This window comes from Octodon degus, unplaced genomic scaffold, assembly GCF_000260255.1.
Source record: "Octodon degus isolate 3935 unplaced genomic scaffold, OctDeg1.0 scaffold00077, whole genome shotgun sequence".
Lineage (NCBI taxonomy): Eukaryota > Metazoa > Chordata > Mammalia > Rodentia > Octodontidae > Octodon > Octodon degus.
Window position 1 is genome coordinate 7,737,456 of NW_004524653.1, and position 12,956 is coordinate 7,750,411.

Below are 12,956 nucleotides of genomic sequence, written 5' to 3' on the forward strand. Positions count from 1 at the left end.
GATGCATCCTTCGTGGTAGCCTTCACTCCTTCCATGATGTAATTCTGGTATTTGGAGCAGGTGGCCACATGGGCCCGGATCTTAGACAGGAAGAACTTAAAAAGGAAGAATCAGAACCCACAAGTTAGTGAAAATCTTTTATCAGGCAGAGAGTCCTAAAGCAAGGGCAATCTATACCATCTTGGTGAACAATCAATATTCCTAAACACATAAATGGGGCAAGACCCTATTGTACACATTCATATTAATGCTAACATTTCACTAGGCCAATTCACATCTATTTCCACCATAAAATAATTCAGGGGACCTGTTTCACTCATGATGGGGACCTGTTTCACTCATGATATGCTTTCTACTTATAGACTTGCTCCAAATCCAGTTTTCCATCTTGCATTTAAACTAGCAGTCTTTGCTGGTTCCGAAAAAATAAATAAATAAATAAATAAGTCATCTTCCAGCAAGCCAAGAGCCACACTCCACGTCCAGCACTGAAAACTGATCAGTGAGGTAAAAGGGACATGGGTTAGTAACCCTGATTTAAGTATCAATCATCAGGTTAGGACAAATGAAGTGGAGAGGGACTACAGAGATCAAACCCAGGCCTCAAACACACTAGTCAAGTGCTCTACCATTAAGCTAGATCTCCAGCCTTTCAAAAGTTTTATCTTGAGACAGAAAATTTCATCTTGGACAAAGCCTGTCATTAAGTTGCCCAGCCTGACCTTGAATTTGTAACCTTTCTGCCTCAGCCTCCCGAGTAAATGGGATTACAATTATGTACTACTATGCAAGAGTTGATAAATGATTTTTTTTTGCAGAACCAGAGATTGAACTCAGGCCCTTTTGCTTGCCAGGCAAGTGCTTATTCTATTGAGCTATTTCCCCAACCCCTCCCCCGCCCCTTTGTGTGTGTGTGTGTGTGTGTGTGTGTGTGCAGGGTCTCACTACATAGGTTGTAGCGATCCTCCCAGTTTCTGCCTCCCCATGGCTGGGATTACAGGCGCGTGCCACCGTGCCTGGACTCTTTTTTTTTTTTTTTTTTTTTTGAGACAGGGTTTCACTATGCAGTTCAGGCTGGCCTTGAGCTCATTTTGTAGCCCACGCTGATCTTGGACTTGAAACAATCCTCCTGCCTTAGCTTTCCAAGTGCTGGGATTACAGGTATGTACCACCATTCCCGGCCTAAATGATCTTGACAAAACTGAAATCTGAATTAGTTCATATAAACTATAGGATGTGCAAAAAAAAAAAGGGGGCTGGGGAGATGGCTCAGTAGAATAAGCGCTTCCCTGGCAAGCGCAAGGGCCTGAGTTCAATCCCTGGTTCCACCAAAAAAAATAAAAAATTAAAAAAAATATATATATAGGATGTGCAAAGTAAGATGGAGAGAAAAAAAAAACATGAATTCTGCGTTTTTTGCAGTGCTACTAGGGTCTGAGCCCAGGACTTCTATACAGAGCTATATCCCTTATGCCATCTTTGCTTTTTGAGACAGTACCTTGCTAACTTGCCCAGGTGGGGCTCAAACTAGTGATCTCCCTGTCTCAGCCTCCCAAATCTTCAGTTACAGGTATGCACACTCATGCCTGGCCCCTCTCTCCATGTAAAGCTGGGGACCAGACCCAGAGCCTCACACACACATATATGCTCAGACCCTATTTTTGCTGTGCTGACAGGATTCAGGTCAGACACACTAGGCAAGCTCTGCCACTAAGCTACATCCCTAGTCTCAGATAGAACTCTGGTTTTCTTTTTCTTTCCTTTTTTTTTTGATGGTACTGGGGATTGAACTCACAACCTTGCGCTTGCCAAGCAGGCACTCTGGTTTTCTTAAAGAAAAAGCGTAAGGAATGAAGACAGAGGAGAAGAAAGAAGAAAATCTTTGGAGGTGTGCCACAGTATAATCACTAATCTTTAAAATGGAGAAAACAAAAAACATACAGGGGGAGAAAAGAGCACCATTCATGTAAGAAGGATAAAACAATAGGATATTTTATTTCATTACCTTAAGGTTTTAAGTTAAAGGAAACTGTATGGAAAAAATCCATTCTCTGGGCGCTGGCTTACCTTGATGATTGTGTCTTACCTCAGCTCAAGAACTTGTTGAACGTAAGTGTTTAAGTAAGGTACCCCCAAGTAAAAAGGATGGGAAGCAGCCTTGTACAGCAGTGCAGCAGAATCACACTGCTGTGCACTCCTAACCCTAAGTCACCGTGAAAGGCAGGAGAAGGTAATGCATAGCTGTGCTGCGGCGTTTTTGTTTTTTTTTTTTGGGGGGGCATCGTTGTGTTATGGCCACCCACACAGCAGTGTTAAATAGAATGATATGGACACACAAGGCTGTCGAATAAGTCAGTGAAATAAAATCTTCAAAAGTGTAAAGCAAGGAGCCAGGGAGATGGCTCAGTGGAATAAGCGCTTCCCTGGCAAGCGCAAGGGCCTGAGTTCAATCCCCGGTTCAGCAAACAAAAAAAAAGTGTGAAGCAGAAGAAATATGTATATGACCCCATTAGGTCGAGTGTGGTGGCACATGCTCACAATCCCAGCTCTCAGAAAGCTGAGGCAGGAGGATCACTGCAAGTTCACCTACAGAGTGCAAGGCCAGCCTGAACTACATATAGAGACCCTGTCTTGAACATACAAACTCCAAAAAGATCCCAGTTTAAAAAAAAAAAAATGACATTTTTGTTCGTAATACTTTTACATCAGTGTTTGTCAAAGGGTAGAAAATGCCAGGCAGTGTTCTAAATGGAACCACGTTCAAAGTGACCATCCCTGGAGAACCTAGAGTACTTTATTTATTGCTACTGGGACTCGAACTCAGGACTTGGTGCTTGTCAGATAGGCACCATACCACTGAGCTACATCCCTAGTCCTATTATTTTATATATTTTTTTACTGAACTAATAAAATGGTCATGACTGAAAAATAAAACTATAAAGAAAAATAAGGCTATGTGCATTTCTTTCTTTCTTTTTTTTTTTTTTTTGCAGAACCGGGGATTGAACTCAGGTCCTCGCGCTTGCCAGAGAAGCGCTTATTCCACTGAGCCATCTCCCCGGCCCTATGTGCATTTCTTGAAAAAGTAAAAGAGCAAGTAGTCATCCTTTCTAGCAGCAGTTATACCTGACTCTAACATGGTTACACAGTGGGTGCTTTTCAAAATATTACTATTATGATTTCTGATTAACTTTTATTCCATAGTTCCTCCCTGCTAAGTGCTAAAAAGTTGAACTATTAAAAAATTTTCTTTTCCTATAATCTTTTGAGACAGGGTCTCATTGAGTCCAGGCTGGCCTTGAACTCACAGCAATCCTCCCACCTCAGCCTCTCCAGTGGGGGGAATACAGGCGTGCATTACCACGCCTGGCTTGAACCATTAAATTTATCTCCAGTGTGTAGATTATGAAGCTTCCCTTCATACTCATTGGAGCAAATAACTTTTGAGTCACTGACTGGCTTTTTAAAAAATCCTGATATTGGGCCAGGGATATAGCTCAGTGGCACAGTGTTTGCCTGGCAAGCACAAGGTCCTGATCTCGATTCCCTGTACCGAATACCAAACAAAATAATCATGATATTTTGGAAAATGGATCTATTATAGGAAAAAACTGAGGTAAGTCATTTGTTTGGCTTTCAAAGCCAAATATACAATAGCTTAAACCAACTCATAAAAAAAAAAAAAAAACCAACCACCAAAACCAGTAAGATCACAGAAATGAAAATAGCTTCGTTATCACCAGAGATACCTGGCACACACAAGTGCTGTTAGTCACTGAGTCATGCTCTAACTTCACGAACAATGTGGCAACAGCATTACACTTCAACCCCTCTCATCTCTGACAGACACAGACTCTTCACATTACTCCCACATACGTTCTTACGGCAGCCATGGCAAGAAGTCTCTGTGCTCTCGATCTGCCGCTCGAGCTCCACAGCTCGGACGCCAGGTGCCAGAGCGCTGCGACACACCCCACAGACAGGTTTCTTCGGCTTCAGACATTCCTGCAGGCATGCAGAGCAAAAGCTAGAACAAGACACACAGAGAACCTCTGTCATGCATTGTGGAGACAAGACGACACATGGGGATCAACTTTTAACAACATCGGTGAATAATGGATTAAAAACTTATTCCCTACTAATTCAAACATTAAGCCCTTGAGCACTGAAAAAAACTGCAAACGGGGGTAGAGAGGGACTGAAGAACACACAGATCCAACGTCAGAATAAATGCGAACTACATTTCATGGTGATATACAGAGAAAGACGTTATGGTTGCAGGTCCAAATTTTAGCTCCTGCCACTGAGGGATCTTGGGAGGATTTCCTGAAGCTCGGTTTTTCTCCTCAGTAGTTCTATTTCTAGAATTGCTGGGAGGATGGAATATAGCAGACTCTTCCTACAATATGTAGCACATATGAAATGCACAATAAATGGGAACTGCTACCATTAGAGGAGAAAGCAAAGCACTATGGGAAAACAAAGCTAAGAGCAGCTAGTTACAACCCGAGAACAGAGCTAGTAAAACCTCAGAGGCCGTCCACTATTAGCCTTGAAATAGCTCACCTAGAGGTTAAGAGAGGCTTATTTCACACCTTTAACTCTATAAATTAATTTTTTTTTTTTTTTGTCTTTTTGAGAAAGGGTCTCGCTATGCAGTTCAGGTTGGCCTTGAGCTCACTTTGTAGCCCAGCCTGGTCTGGAACTTGAAATGATCCTCTTGCCTCAGCCTCCTGTGTGCTGGATTACAGGTGTGGGCCACCACACCCGGCAACACTTGAAATTTATGATGCACTTGAGAGAATAAAAATCTAATAAACGTCCTCCTAAAGCAGTAGGGGACACAAAGGTTTTTGTTTGTTTTTGTTTTTAACTTTTTATGGGAGGAGATGTCAGCTGAATCCATGGCTTCTCACAGGCTAGGTAAAAATTTTACTACTGAGCTACAATTGAAGGTTGAGCCAGAGCTTTAACATGTTCACAAGCTATCATAAAGATCAAATCCAAGTTTCAGAAAAATAATATCCCTTGTGCATCATGGCCAAAATGGCTTCTGTTTTGTTAGGTGAGGTAATAAGGGGGAAAAAAAAAAAAACAAAAAACCACAAGAGATGCACGGGCCTGATGGTGCAAATGAGCATGAACTCAGGAAATGATTCACAAGTAGTCAGTTCAATTTGTTTTTGTTGTTGTTGGTTTTTGTTTTTTCTTTTTTGCAGAACCGGGGATTAAATTCAGACCCTTGCACTTGCCAGGGAAGCACTTATTCCACTGAGCCATCTCCCCGGCTCCTGTTGTTGTTTTTGGTGGTACTGTGGGATTGAACTCAGGCCCTTGCAAGTGCTTATTCTACTGAGCTATCTCCCCAGCCCCAGTCAGTTCTTTTGGTAACTTACTGAATTTGGAAAAGCCAATGCTGAGTTTCTACCCCGAAGCCTAGGCAGGTGATGAGACTGAGACACCGTTTATGAAAGAATGCGTCATAAGTCATGAAAAGAACTATGGCTACTTTAACAAATTTTTCAACTTCGTTGGGCGTTTTGTTTTGGTTTTTGTGGAACCGAGGATTGAACTCAAGCCCTTGCACTTGCCAGGGAAGCGCTTATTCCACTGAGCCATCTCCCTGGCCCCTGTTTTGTTTTTTGAGACAGGGTCTCACTATGTAGCTCAGGCTTGAACTAAATGACTTTCCTGCTGGGATTATAGACATGCACCATCACACCCAGGTACAATTTTTTTTTTTTTTTTTCTTTTGGAGATGGCCATCTCATTATGTGCCCAAGCTGGTCTCAAATTTGTGGGCTCATGTGACCCTCTCAACTCAGCCTTTTTGAGTAGCTGGTACTAAAGGCCCGTCCTACCACACCTGGCTCCAATCTGTTTAGATTTTAAGGCAAGATTAACAAAATCTGCCAGAACTCGGCATATATAATCAAAGGCAATCTTCTGCAAACTTGATGATTGTTATACTGCCTCCTAGGAACTTCTCCCCACCCCCCCAACTTCTTTCCCATCAAACTAGATGTCAAGGCTGCCAGGCAAAATTCCAGACTAGCAGGGCCAGGGAGATGGCTCAGTGGAATAAGCGCTTCCCTGGCAAACACAAGGGCCTGAGTTCAATCCCCAGTTCCACCAAAAAAAAAAAAAAAATTCCAGACTAGCCTGAGAGGCAACAGGGCCTATTCATTCACCGCTGAGGACAAAGTATAAAAGTGACAAAAATCACTGTGCTCATAATAGTACATTCTAGAATGCAGTAAATCACATGTTAATCTCATAAAGTGATTAAACATATGAATCAAGACAAATGGGCTGGTGTGATCACATGAAGTTTCTAGGAAGAAGTGACATCTGAATACTCAGACTTAATTAGGACACATGCAGAAATGAAAGTGAAATGGTCCACAAAGATGTGATACCAATCGCAAAGGAGTGGGGCCACGATGGGTGGGGTGGGGCTGTGATGGGTGTGGCAGACTCTACCAAGACAGGCAAAAGAGATGAGGGCGAGTGGAGCCTCTGGCATTGCTGTGCTGCCTCCTGGCAAAGGCAGGTCTCCAGCATGACCAAAGAGCAGTGTCACAGTGAAACCAGACCAGTGTATAGGTACCAGCAGCTTACTAAGATTACTATGTGGTATAGCTGGCCTATCAAAAATGTTGAGATAGGGGCCGGAGAGATGGCTCAGTGGAATAAGCGCTTCCCTGGCAAGTGCAAGAGCCTGAGTTCAATCCCCAATTTCACCAAAAAAAAAAAAAAAAAAATCCCTAAAAATGTTCAGAAGCCCCGTTATATGAGTTACACCCAACAAACAATGGGGGGGGGCATGCTAAAGGTTGAACCCACGTATTTGTACTGACTGCATCCCAACCCTTTATAATTATTTTAAATTTTGAAACAAGGTCTAATCCTCAGGCTGGTATCCTTCTGCTTCAGCCTCCCAGAATGTGGATTTACAGGCATGTGCTACCAGGTCCTGCTTTGTCTTTTTGAGGCAGGGTCTTGCTACATGGTTCAGGCTGGACTTGAGCTCACTTTGTAGCCCAAACTGGTCTCAAACTCGCAACAATCCTCCTACCTCTGCCTCAGCCTCCCTGGTACTGGGATTATAAGTGTGTACCACTACACCTGGCTCAGGTTCTGCTTTAGCAAGTCTGCTTTTATTTTATTTATTTATTTAGTGGAATTGGGGACTGAACTCAGGCCCTCGTGCTTGCCAGGCAAGTGCTTATTCTACTGAGCCATCTCCCTGACCCCAAAAAGTTCAGAAGGATTTTTTTGTTTTGGCAGGCTCAGGATGCCTTAAGGGCAGGTCTGGTAAGGCATGAGGATCTGGGGATTGAACCACAGAATCCTAAGCCTGACTCAGTCTGCTTTTAAATAGCTTTGGGGTTAGCTTTTAGTTTCTATTTCCTCCTAGTGGTTCTTTTACTTTAGCCTTCCGGATATTCTAGCCTGTCTCAGTGCTGCGTATAAACTCCCACTCTTGGGCATCTAGCCACCAGCCTTCTCCAGCTGTATTTCTCTGGAAGAATACAGACATTTTGGGTTTGAAATAAAGTTTAATAAAAAATTCTAATGTGTCACCTACACCTGCAGTGATGCTCAAGTTTCCAGGCACAAGAGTTAAAAATCAAGTAGGTAAAGCACAAAGTACTGGCAGGGGCCCAAGGGAGCCTCCATCTGTCACAGCTGAACTGAACAAACAGAACGAGTACTATGAGCAGAGGTAAGGCTGAATCCCAGCGCTGCTCCCTGCCCTCTGACTTATGAAACCTCAAACTGTGCCATTTGCCCACTGGTAAACTGCTGGGCCAAGTCTCTCTTTCACAAGATGTTAATACCCAACCCGAGCGAGCCTTGCCCAACCCAACAATATCCTCCTGGTGCACTGAGCATATGCACAAAGGTTTGAATATTTATTAGTTGTTATTTATAATCAATTTGCTGGATTGTAAACTGAGGGCAGAATCACCTTACTCGACCCAACAATGTGCCAGAGCACCAGCCTACAGCTGAGTGGACGACTGGAATTTGGGGCTCAGACACTGAGATTCAATGAGGGGCAAAAAAAAAAAAACACCAAAACACCCAAAACGCTAACCGTTATTGCCCCCCCCTTTTTTTTCTTCCGTTATTGCCCTTTTGATTCCTAAGCGTTGCTCCATGCAAGGAAAAGGTAAGGCAGTTCCGAGAGAGAACTGCGGAGGTCATTTAAACTGGGACTCGAAGCTTGAGAGGGTTTTGGGAGAGGTACAGACGAGGGTTGAGATTTTCAGGTTAACTAGTCTACAAAGAGGAATAGCCTGACGCTGGAGGAGCTTCGTGTACACGAAGCAGCCACTTGCAGTCAGTGTGGCTGCGGAGCCCTCGCCAGGTGGCAAGTAGTGTTCGCTGGGTTTGCCGAACAGGCGCCTTCAATACACCTGAGCATAGACTTTTGGCGAGCCTGTCCCCTGAGTTCATCCACCTGTAAAACAGCTGCCAGCACCCCTCCCCCGCTCTTGCAACCGGACACCTGCAGCAATAATGCCCTGGGCCCCAGCAGGTAGCTACAACATCGGCTGACCTGACGAGTAAAGCGGTCCCCAAGATCTAGGCCAAAGTGATGCCCATGAAAAATATCGAGGGAGGCCACGGAGGAAGTGTCACCTCCAAGACAAAAGGCCATATTCCCTGATTCGTTCGGCTCTGGGGTGGGTGTGCGTATGCACAAGGTTTCTGATTTAAATCCCCTCCACCTCAAGCACCTACGCAACCCAGGACTGTACTGGTTGGTCACAGCTACACTCGCCTTTCATTGTCACAACCAGTCTACACTGCAACAGTCTGCAGGCCATTAAAAACAGAATGGAACAAACTTCATACGCAAGTAGCAGAAACGCCAGTCACCCCTATCGGCCACCCACACGCCCTGTCGCGTTAAAGCCGATCTGCACAAGGACTTCCCTTTTGTTCTCCTGTCTAGTTCTGTTTCTCCAACTTTAGCTTACTAGAAATACTCGGCAGACCGATCACGGACGCCCGGGGAGTACATTTATGGACAGACACGCGGACTGCTGAGAGGAAACCGGGGCGGGCTCCGGACCCCAGCGGGCCCGTGGGACGCTGTGACTCCGCGGTCGCTACTGGAGGAGCCCGACACGGCGGGCGCTCGCAGCCGGGACAGCGCCCCCGGCTCGCTCGGCGTCGGGAAGCCGGGAGGGGAGGCCCTGCGGCCGCCGGTGGTCTCGCCCCAACCTCAGACCCTCCGGTCCGGAGTCGCTCCTCAGCTCCATTTCCCACCCGGACAGGCGCTCCCACCACCGGCTCCCACTTACACGTGTCCGCAGGGCACCTGCACCGGCTTCTCGTACACTTCTAAGCACACGGGACAAGTGAAGCGAGCTAGCGGGTCTGCCTCCGCGGCGGGCCCCGCCGCCAGCTGCGTAGCGGCCGCCCAGGCCTGCTGTTGCGCCGCCATCTTGCCGCCGCGGACCAACGCGCGACTTCGTCCGAGACTGAGTAGCTGGGGCGGGGCGGGGCCTGCGTGAGGGGCGGGGCTATGCCCGGCGGGGCGGGGAGGGGAGGGGCGGGACTTCCGGTCCCTGCGAGCTGAAGAGTGTTCTGCCAGCTACCTCAGCTTCAGATGCGTTTCTTTCCCGCTTCCTGTCCAGTTGAGGTACTAGATGAGCGTGTAGCCCATCCAGCACGTGGATTACAGCCTGGTGAGAATATAAAAGCCCAGCCACACTACGCTTGCCCTCCTTACCCCAAGGATTGACCATGAACTTTCTTCTTCTTTTTTTTTTTTTTTTTTTTTGGCGGAACCAAGGATTGAACTCAGACCCTTGCGCTTCTGAGCGAGCCATCTCCCCAGCCCAATCCACGAGGATTGAGACAGTACTTTGTACAAGAAGCCACAGGCACAGTGGCTCAGGCCTGCAGTCCCAGGACATGGGAGGCTGAGGCGGGAGAGGAGTGCTGCAAGACCAGCCTGGACTACATCGTGAGTTCAAGGCCAACCTGAACTACATACAGAGACCCTCTCTCAAAAAAAAGTTTGGGGTAATTTATGTAGCTGCAGATATCTAGATTGCAAGAGTGCGCACCCTTGATTTACATTTTCTGTTTTCAAGACTTTTAGGGTCGTGCTGTGCAGCACTTAGGGCTCTGTGAATTTAAATACATTTTAATTAAACGTTTGAGCGTGGCGCTGAGTGCCTATAATCTCAGCACCCTGGAAAGCAGAGGCAAGCGGACTCAAGTTCCAAGCCAGTCTGAGCAACTTAGTGAGACCCTGTCTCAATAAAAAACGAAAAAGGGTTGGGATGCAGCTCAGTGTGAAGGATCTGGGTTCAATCACCAGTAGTGGAAAAAAATTAAAATTAGAATTCTTCAGTCTCACTACTCATATTTCTAGGTTTTAGTAGCAGACCTAGAATATTCCATCATTGCAGACAGTTCTGTTGGATGGTGTGGCTGCGAAAGCTCACTTGGCTCACTCCTGTTGGAGAGATGCCGCCATGCAGATGTCCAGGATAGCAGTGGTCAGAGTGAGAAAAGGCTGGAGGCAACCTGCGTAGTGGCCAGGGCACAAATAAACACAGCAGATTAATTGCTGACTTTCAACTCCAGGAGGACAAGTGTTTTTGTCTATGTTTACTGCTGTATCTTTAATTTCTAAATCAGGATTGGGCACACCCGTAATCTCAGCACTCAGAAGGCTAGGAGGCCGAGGAAAGAGGATGATGGAGTTCCAGACGAGCCTGGGCTACAAAGTGAGCTCAAGGCCTTCCTGAACTGCATGCATAGCGAGAGGATATGTCTCAAAAAAAGTCAGAGGATTTGTCGGGTGTGGTGGGGCCCACCTGGGATCCCAGCATTCGGGAAGCCTGCTGCTATTCAAGGCCAGCCTGGGGTACCTGGTGAGATCCTGTGTAGAAATAAAACAAAATATACATCTGATATGGAATGATCTGCAAAACATTACAGAGCTGAGTGGTGTGAGTAGTATATGTCTGCCAGATGGATAGAGGCTTTGTGCAGGTAGGGGGATCCGCTGCCCAGGTTTACCTTAAATGGAAGGGTTCCCAGGATGCAATTTTTTTTTTTTTTTTTTTGCAGAACCAGGGATTGAACTCAGGCCCTTGCGCTTGCCAGAGAAGCGCTTATTCCACTGAGCCATCTCCCTGGCCCTATGCAATCTTTTAAGGCTAAAGCGGACAAGGTCCTGAGCAAACCTGTGAACTGAGCACCTTGCTGGAAGGGCTCCTGAGAATCCGGCACCAGTAGCTTTCATTAGGAAGAGAGGCTTGGGTCTAGGGCTTGGGTCCTGGGCCTGCAGGAAGACTTGCTCCCCCCCCCTTTTAAGCCATTGATATATTTATTTATTTGGTACAGGGTCCCGAGACGCAGCTGAGACTCAGGGGTCCTCCTGACTCAGCCTCCCCAGTTTTCTCCCTTTTTTGTTTTGTTTTGTTTTGTTTTTTTTAGCGGAACTGGGGATTGTACTCAGGCCCTTGCGCTTGCCATGGGAAGTGCTCATTCTACTGAGCCATCTCCTGGCCCCAGATTTCCCCCTTTTAAAAAAAACAAAAAGGCTGGTGAGATGGCTCAGTGGTCTAAAGCACCTACTTAGAACAAGCTAAGCAAAGCACAGGGACCGCGGTTCGATCCCCCAGCGCCACATGCCAGCCAGCCGCGCCCCCTGGTGGGCTGAGCGGGCCACACACACACACAATAAATAAATGTAATAAATAAAAATAAATAATTAAAAAAAATTAAAAAAAAAAATAAAAAAAACAAAAATTAATCTTTCATGTTGCTTGCCCTTCTAGCTCCTCTTGTGTTTGTTACCTGACCATTTCACTAGCCGTTTTTCTTGTTTGTTTGTTTCTTTCTTTCGACAGTCTCTCTGTTGAACTCTCAGGCTGGCCTTGAACTCGTAGCAAGCTTCCTGGGGTTACAGGTGTGTGCCATCATGCCTGCTTTCTTTCCAGTACTGAGGATTGAACCCAGAGCTTTTGCACTGAGCTACATTCCCAACCCACCCCTTTAAAAAAATTTATTAGACAAGGACTAAGTTGCTTAATTGCCGAGGCTAGGCTTGAATTTTGCAATCCTCCTCCCACAACTGCCCAGACTGTTGGAATTACAGGTGTCTGCCGCCTTCTCAAGCTCCGAGCATCATTTTTTCAGTAAAATTAGCAGTGGTTCTTTTTTTTTTTTTTTTTGGTGGAACCAGGGATTGAACTGAGATCCTTGCGTTCGCCAGTCAAGCGCTTATCCTATGAGCCATCTCCCCAGTCCCTAGGAGTGGTTCTATTAGGAGCAGTTCAGATGATTTAGGAACTCAGCCTTCAAATCAAGTAACCCTCAGTCCTCTATCTCTTCACCTCTGAAAGCATTTAAAAATCTATCACTGTAGTTACCTACACTTGGCAGAGTTAACTTCACCAGGCATCAGATTTATAAATCTGTGGGCGGATAATTTCAACTTGATTTCAGCTGGTTCTTTAGGATTGTGGACATGATACAGAACCAGGAGGAATTCCTACCCGTACCACTAGAGGGCACACGAGTGTCACAGAATCCCCTGGCTTACAGGTGGAGGCGGCCTCCCTTGTTCCAGTTCTTAAGGGTTTGCTATGCTGGCCCTTAGATTACTGTATTTATCCTGGAAATACAAATAAAAAGGACAGAGCCTCAGGTTGCAAGGAGCTTTGCTAGGGAGACACTGGTGTGTAGATATCTCACCCAGTAACTTCTAAGTGCCCAGCATCCTGTAAGGGATATGGTAGTGAATATCAGCACAAATAGAAAAACAAAACAAAAACAGGAAAGACAGTGCAATGAGCCCATTAAAATGTTGCTTCTGGGCTGGAGAGATGGCTCAGTGGTCTAAAGCACCTACTTGGAACAAGCTTGGCAAAGCACAGGGACCACGGTTCAATCCCCCAGCACCACATGCCAGC

General features: G+C 45.9%; 1 protein-coding gene across 1 annotated transcript in view; it reads right to left on the reverse strand.

Moving 5' to 3' along the window:
• Window positions 1–9,486, reverse strand: part of Rnf114 (ring finger protein 114) — a 20,186-nt gene extending 10,700 nt beyond the window's left edge. The window contains exons 1-3 of the mRNA XM_004636109.2: window positions 9,321–9,486; window positions 3,877–4,027; window positions 6–95 (exon numbers count right to left, since the gene is read on the reverse strand). Of these exons, the coding sequence (XP_004636166.1) occupies window positions 6–95; window positions 3,877–4,027; window positions 9,321–9,463 (384 nt within the window). The 5' untranslated portion in view covers window positions 9,464–9,486. The remainder of the gene's footprint in view (window positions 1–5; window positions 96–3,876; window positions 4,028–9,320) is intronic.
• Window positions 9,487–12,956: the final 3,470 nt, after the last annotated feature.